The sequence below is a fragment of the Parasteatoda tepidariorum genome, chromosome 10 (assembly GCF_043381705.1).
Source record: "Parasteatoda tepidariorum isolate YZ-2023 chromosome 10, CAS_Ptep_4.0, whole genome shotgun sequence".
Taxonomy (NCBI): Eukaryota; Metazoa; Arthropoda; class Arachnida; order Araneae; family Theridiidae; genus Parasteatoda; species Parasteatoda tepidariorum.
The window spans coordinates 14,825,443-14,833,709 of record NC_092213.1 but is presented as its reverse complement, the minus strand read 5'-3'; the positions used below and the strand labels follow the sequence as shown (position 1 = coordinate 14,833,709).

At 26.0% G+C, this 8,267-nt stretch overlaps 1 protein-coding gene across 2 annotated transcripts in view; it reads right to left on the bottom strand.

Moving 5' to 3' along the window:
• Positions 1-2,140: 2,140 nt before the first annotated feature.
• The window catches only part of LOC107451466 (dehydrogenase/reductase SDR family protein 7-like), a 25,152-nt gene continuing 19,025 nt past the window's right edge, over positions 2,141-8,267 (bottom strand). For both annotated transcript variants that reach the window (XM_016067566.4, XM_043044496.2), the window contains one exon: positions 2,141-6,755. In XM_016067566.4, the coding sequence (XP_015923052.1) occupies positions 6,541-6,755 (215 nt within the window). In that variant the 3' untranslated portion in view covers positions 2,141-6,540. The remainder of the gene's footprint in view (positions 6,756-8,267) is intronic.

Here is an 8,267-nt window from a genome sequence, read left to right as displayed (position 1 = left end):
GGCCTTCGATTAGATTACTTTAGTAGTCCGAAGGAATGAACATAAACTGCGCAGTGGGATTAAATTATAAAGATGTCACAACGTTTGGACTACTATAGCTCGTTCACCAGGAGTTGGCACTTGGCTCCGCCTTCATCACGTGGTATGCGACGATACTATTTCGCTATTTTTGGGAGAAGGTTGTGAGCAATCCTGAACAATGTTGCTATTTGGCGATCGTTTGGCAAAAATATTTATTTCGCAAACTTTATGTGCATTTTTTTAACAATGAATATTTCATAAATTTGATGATATTTTACACTATTTTTTATGATATTTCTTTCTTTTGAGTGAATAGTTTGTCCTTTATGAGACATTTCGCTGGGAGAACAACAGTTTTTAAATTTAAACTATATTTAATTAGCTAGTGTAACAAAAGGTATATTAGCAGATGATAAAGCAAAGTAAGTGAAAAAGAATTCACTTTCTGTGTTTGGCGCAAATTAAGGGTTGTCTCAATTTCAACAACGGAGATGTTTTTCCTCTTACTCCCCCGCGCTGAAATGAACTCTGCGTCCGAGGAGGTGGAGCCAAGTCTCAACTCCTGGTGAACGAACTATACTCGGATTTCCCGTGCGAAGGCTTCCTCTCTTCTAGAAGATGTTGGTTTTAAGCCTTAAAACCTTGATTAAAATAAAGTGCCGTAAAAGTTCCTTTTTCTGAACTTGACATTCCACCTAATGATCTGAAAATTAACGAAACATCTCTTTTCGAACGATTTGAAACATAATACCAAAAAAACAAGCAAATTATTTTTTTTTTAAAAAAGGGAATTTAGTTATTGACTTAACACTCTCTCTAAAATTTAACGCTTATATGAAATTAGTGGGAAATATTTAGGAAAGAAAAACTGGAGTTGAAAAATTCTTTTAATAAATAAAACATAATAAACAATGAAATTTGAGTAGAAAAACTATTGTGTGTTAGTAATAAATTAGTTTTTGATTAAAAGATAATTTTACTAAACACTTCCGTTAATACCATTGTTCCCTTTTGTCTATCTTCATTTTTAAGAAATAAGCAGGCTTAAAACAGCAACTGATAAGAAAAATGTGAGCAATAAAAAAAAATTAAAAGAATGCATTTAAAAACAATCAAGAAAACGAGTTCGTGTTCAGCAAATTTATTAACCAACAGTATTTTTGTATAAATGCTGCATCAAGGACTAAGATTTTAAAATGACTCAAGAAGTAAGATTTATCAGATTTAATAATAATAATTTGCGGCAATTTTTTATTAACATTTTTAACAAGAACATTTATCATCAAAAAATCAACACGCAAGAAAACATGGCTCTTAAAAAACTATCTTGAAATAATGGAATATTAAAGTTATAATTAAATCACATTATACTATAAAATAAATAAATAATGGAATGTTAAAATTATAATCAACTAAGATTATACTGTTAAATATAACTAAAACTATAAATATAAAAGACTTGGGTATCAAACCAGAGTATAGAAATTCTGTTTTAGTGAACCGAACGTATAACTTTTCAAAAACAAATTAGTGAACCTAATACCTGCATCGAAAAATCCAAACTTCCAGAAACTTACCTGAATTTTTATAAACCAGCGGAAAATGCACGATAAAGAAATGAGAAATTTCGGGCAGTGTGGTTATTTTTCCACATCAATGAAAATGTAACAAAAAAATCGAAAAAAGCTTTATATAAAAAATTAGAAAAAGAGTAAAATTTAAGGAAGAATATAGTAAAATTGTTTTACAAAGCTTATTAGTGAAAAATTTGTTAGCAAAAAAACTTTTGCTGTGTCACTTTTTTTAAATACAAATTTAAAGATGAAAAATAATAATTATGAAAGTAAGTGATAAAGGGATAATACATTTATCACTATTTTTTGTTTTTTAAAATCAATAGCTGTTAATGAAAATAAGGAATATCAAGAAATATTTTCGGAAACAAGTTGTGTACAAATGCTATTTTGGAATTTACTACTTCAACTTAAGTAAAAAAAAATTTTACAATGAAATTATTTTCTTTGTTACAATAATTACGTTAAAGAGCAACACGTCCAGCATCTTCCAAAGCAAATAAACAAGAGCTCAGTGTTAAAAAAAAAAATTAACAAAAATAAACTTCTATCAAAATAACTTTTATTATTCACATTATACAAATTTATACAAATCAATATTACTTTTTAAATAAAAAATACAAAATTGCTATATATTTTTAGTTGCAATTTCCTTAAACTTAGAAATTTTATTAGGAAAAATAAGTAGTACCTAAGAAAGAATAATACAAAAGACTTTCTTTGAACTATCTGGCACATAGAATATTACATTTTGACCTGCATGCTTTCTTCTGTGAAGAAAATGTGTATTGGAGAAAATATTAATTTAAACTACAAACTAAAAATGTAGAAGCACCAAATAGTTTACACTTAAAATAAGATTCATTTATTCTATTTGTAACTTCAAATTATGAGTTTATTTCAGTCAGAATAACTCCTAAAAGTGAGGATATAAGTTTGATTATTTTCCTAACTTGTAAAAAAATGTATGATAAAAAGCTAATATTTGTTTTTTAATGGCACAACTATTTACACTACAAGGCAGAAATTAGAACTTCAGAATTTATAAAGCAAAACAAAATCTGCAGCACACCAGCTACCAACTTGTATGATTGTTGAAAAAGATTTTACGCAGTGGTAGTAAAATAAAAACTAAGTTTGGAAGAATGTTCCAAAAAGAAAACTATTAAGACATCTATAAGCATAATTAGCCGCCAAATAGATCTTATCAATTCATTTTTTTTTAATTATTCATTCGTTGTGATAGTTTTAAAAAAAAATTTGAAACTTTTCTAAACTTCAAGATTTAATATGCCAAAATGCTAATGTTGAAGTAGAAAATTATTTCTAAACAGTCGTACAAGTTGGCAGTTATGCTGTTGTGCTTGTGAATTAATAATATAGATTATGCAATTAATATATTACATATAATTTATATAATTGCAATAAATTTATATAATTACATATAAATCAGTGTCATTCAACTCTTAGAAGTATATAATGAAATTTGAAAAGTTGACAACCAATCTAAATTTATATTTATTATTCCGAACTGAAATCATCCTAGGTAATAAAAAAGAGAACAAAACCTTTTTTAACTCAACTACTGATGCAACTAATCTGTTGACTGCTGAAATTAGTTAAAAACTCAGTGTTATTCTAAATTCATCATAACTTAGCTGAAAAAAATTTTTCAATCAAATGAAAAGAACAAAACAGTTAATCTGTATTCAAAATCCGTATCGGTATCCGTATATAAAAGCGAACTGTTGTATTTAACGTTAAATTATTCATTTCTCACAACTTAAGTCTTGGCCTTTTTATCACATAGGCCTATGGGGCCTGGGAACAGTATCTGAAGGAGCACTAAATGTCTGTTTATTATATTTATTTTTAGCAGTATTATCAATATTTGACATGAATAATTCAACATTTTGTAAGAAATTATTATATTGAACATATGAAATTATAAGAACTGAATTAAGAAGCAATTAAAGCAAACTACTTAAGAAACAGAAAAATATAAAAGAAATTATACATTATTTGATAAAACGGAAAAAGAGCTCTAATATCTGTATAAAAAAAAAGTATACATAAAAATAATCCCATCTCATTTCGAAAAAATATTATTAGCTCTATAATTATTTTTTAACATTTGATATAATTTTGAAATAAATACTTTCGTAACAAAAAAAATCATAAATAAAAGTAGTTTATCTCTTATTTTTATCATAATCTCTCTTATTAAAGGATGTTATAATAACATTCAAAAAATACAAAGTCACATGAAAAAATATTGAAAATACAAATTCATTACAATATACAAAAGTAAAAAAAAAATACACTAACAATGCTGGAATTTAAAACACCTAATGTTTTTAAATATATCTAACTTATTTTAGTATCCAATTTGTTCGTATTTTTTCTAAATTATTTTGAATTATAAAATCCAATAAAATTTCAAAATCAGTGTACAAAATAGGTAAAAAGCACATTAACCTTAACACCATTAAGAGATAAAAGCACCAATTCTTTATGCAGTCTACTTACTTGAATAATTCAGAAAATGAAGACTTATTATTATTTTATTGGAATCACTCTTTCTTTATACAAAGTAAAAACTCTAATACAAAATTATTATCATAAAATAAAAGGATAACTATATTTAAATACATAGTGAGATAATTACAAAATCTATTTTAGTCATCAATGCATTTAAATTGGCAAGATAATGATTACACTACCATTCTAAAAAAAAAAAAAGCACATAAAATTTGAAGTAAACCAAACACCAAAAAATGATGCATAAAATAATAAGCATAAGAAAGCACCAAAGGAATTCAAATATTTTTTTGTAACCATACAAAAAAGTGCAAAAGACAGTTTTTTTTCTTTTTGCCACTAAATAAATAATAATCACTTTATAATAAAAATAAAATTATGGATGAGGAAAGTAAGTGCTTTTAAAATTAAATAAAAAAAAGTAATCATTAAAGATCATTGATGCGCATTAATAGAACACCTAGTATTTCTTGTCCTAGTATTTCGAAGCCCAAACATTTTAATCATGGTCAAGTTTTTTGAGAAAAACCATGTTAATAAAATGTCATGTAACTGTCAACAAAATGTTATGTATGTAATGTTATCATGTTTATTCCTCGAATCTTAGCAACCTCTTCAAAGAACCTATAAATGACTACTTTATGGATTATTTCAGCTTTTTACTCAAATTCTTTTTAATTAGAGTGACTGACTTTAATCAGAAATTTATTCTGAAACTTTTTAAAATCACTATGGACAAAATAATTTTGAGAAACACCTCCACAAGCAACACAAAATTGGTTATTTTAAGAAAAGTTTTTGCGTTTGCATTTAAGTAGAGCTTGACACCAGAAAATGAGACATGAAAAATAATTTAAATGAAACAAAAACTTAAAAGTTTTTGCTGATACAGAACAAAGATTGAGAATTAATGAGTTTTAAAACTGAATATAACAACTCATTAAGAGCAATTTAGAGACACTTTAATTGAATTAAATTGGATATGTATTAATGAACACCATAAATTATGTTTTTAAACTTAAGTCATAACCGCAATTTATCTTTTTCGAACTATTATTTTTTCAATTAATATTAAAACATCATTGATAATTAGCTTTTTAACAGAACTAAAATGTCACAGGGGAAAATATTAAAGAGTTTCTAAGAAACGAAAACAAAAATGAAATATTAAACATTTCTATGTGGAAGATTAAATATAGGAATCAACGTGTTCTGAAAAGAACTAGAAAGTTTAGTAAACAAGCACCATTAGTTAAAAAAATCAATTCATGGGGGAAAAGTATTATAAATTTTTCACAAAATAATACTTTATTAAGACATAGTTTAATAAACGTTACATATAGAATACGACTGTTTACACATTCTTTCAATCTTTTATTTTAGTTGTTATTTGAATTAAATATTTATTCATTTAAAGAAAGAATTTAAAATTTTAACAATAGGTTTTCCAACTTTTTGAAAAGATAAATGTAGCAATAGAGTTAACCCTAATGTAAGTTTAGGAAATGACTAGGACAACTGTTTTGGCAACTATGACATATAATGTGAAAATAATAAAAAAATAAAAAAGAAATATCAAATTTAAATAAAACTTTCATTTATTTGTCTCAAAAATCCTATCTATTAATTATTAACTTAATAACAATATTTATTGTAAACTTAAATTTTATGATAATTTGTTATTTTTATGATAGCTTTTAAATAGAAAACTAATATTTTCAAATGCTTAAATATAGCTAAATTTTACATCTACATATTTCATATGAAACATATGAAAATTATCTTTTAAATCATAATATAACTTGAATTAATTGTGATCCAACGATTCTTTATTTAAAAAGTATCTTAGCCTAACGCAATTTATTTAAAGATTTAAGTTAAAATTTTAAATTTGAAGAAAACAATAATAAAAAGTTTATTCAATAATTCAATTATCATGCATTCAAAGTTTTTTTTTAACTTTGAAATATTTTTTAAACAAAATGGGATAAGTCAAAGTGATTTTTTTTAGCTCTCAAACTAAACTATTTCAAAACAACAAAGTGAAGTTGAAATGTTAATTTCAACTAATTTCTAACAGGAAATGAAAATGTAAAAGTTTCACTGTACTTGAATATAAGAAAACATCCTCAAGGAGTTGAAAAGAAAATCAATAATAAGTCAAATAAACAAAACACAATTTGTAATAACACAGTTTAAAAATTCCTTTGAACATATAATTGTACAATTTTTTCTGTACTTAGAGAACAGCATTAAAGAGTTCAAAAGAGCATATGAAATATAAATTAATAATAGGAAACTAAATAAACAAATCACAATTTGTAACAAATAAGTTTAAATTAAAAAATATTTCTATATATTTACAGATTATAACATATAAAATACGTAACTTATGGCACATAATCTAGTCTTGTTTGATCATATTGGAGGCTCTCATGCGACGTGCTCTACTACCCATGAGGTAAAAATATAACAATGGGCAAAGATCTCTAATGAGAATAGCTAGTTTTGGAAGCATTCCAGCCAAAACTAGCTCAGTTCGTTTAGAGGCTGTAGCTATTATAATACTCTCGGCGGCTTCTTTTGGATCCATACCAGTCGCTGTTGTTTTATCCATAACTACATAAGAAATAGTTCGTATAAAAATTAATAATATATATATCTATGCATATGTTATTAAAATGCAGACATACCATCAAGCATCAATAATCCGAAAACCACTGGATTTTCATTTCAGACTATTAAGCTTATAAAAGAAAATCAATTTCTGCTTTCGATAACAGCTTTTGACTCTAATGTCTATTCGAGGAGGGGGAAAAAATTCTGACAAAATGTGAAAAAATGGCAATAAGAACCCACAGAATTCAACCCTAATTAAATTCTCTCCATCTCTCAATTTCCTTTTGGATTTGACCTTATTTCACTAAATCAATTGAATAAATTTCTATCATTACCACATGACCCAGATTAGTTATAAATTTATAATACATACATATACAGGGTGCGTCACCAAATTTTTTGACAAAAAATAAGCACCTTTAAAGTACTTTTTAAGTACACAAAAATATTTTTAAGCACTATATACATTAAAAAAATGCAAAATAATTTTCAAAGATTTTACACGATTATGATAAAATAACTAGTTTCTGATAAAGAACTCTTTTCTTGATTATATTAGCCAACATAAGAAGATCGAGAGATTTATTTGGTTTGATTTCAGAGGGTGAAAAATGAAGCCTGAAATTGAGAATATCTTACAAAATGCAGCAGAGTTACCCATGAGAATGCAAGAACCTCACTGAACCCAGCTCAATAGAGGCACATGCAGACTCGCAAGTATTTTTTCAATCATGCATAACTATTGGCACTTTCATAAGTTACAGACCGATGGTACGCCGAAATGCATTGTGCTTGAATGAATTGGGAATTCGTTGAATAGAACAATGTGAAAACAACGATTTTGCATAATATGTAGAGGAAATCGACATAGTAAAGAGAAATATCTCATTTTTGAAAAAGGAAAATTATGCACTTTTTAAAAACATCCAATAAAAAAGCACCTTTAAGCACTTTCTTTAAAAAAAAAAAAGCTACGCACCATGATATACATGTATATAATATCCATATATATAATATCCATATATATAATACACATATATATAATACACACATATATATACGTATATATACATAAATATGTTATTAAAATGCAGATATATAATCAAGCATTGATAATCTGGAAAACCATAGATCAGCAGCACCACCCAAGAACAAATAATGGCTGTTGCCGCAGGCATTTCACTTCAGACTACAAATCTCATAATAAAAACTAAAAAAATTCAATTCTGAGTCCACTAAAACTATCAACTCTGATATCTATTTGAAGCAGAAAAAAATTCTGTTAAAATTTGAAAAAAATGGCAATAACAAGCCACAGAACTCGACCCTAAGTGGTTCTAAACTAAAACTTGAAAATATTTATGAATATAGAATTAGTTGGCTTCATAAGCTCAAAAAACAACATGATATATCCAGGGGTGATTGTGAGCTCAAGTCAAAATTCCGGAAAATTTCTCTTGAGTTTAAAAAAAAAAAAAAAAAAAAAAAAAAAAAAAAAAAAAAAAAAAAAAA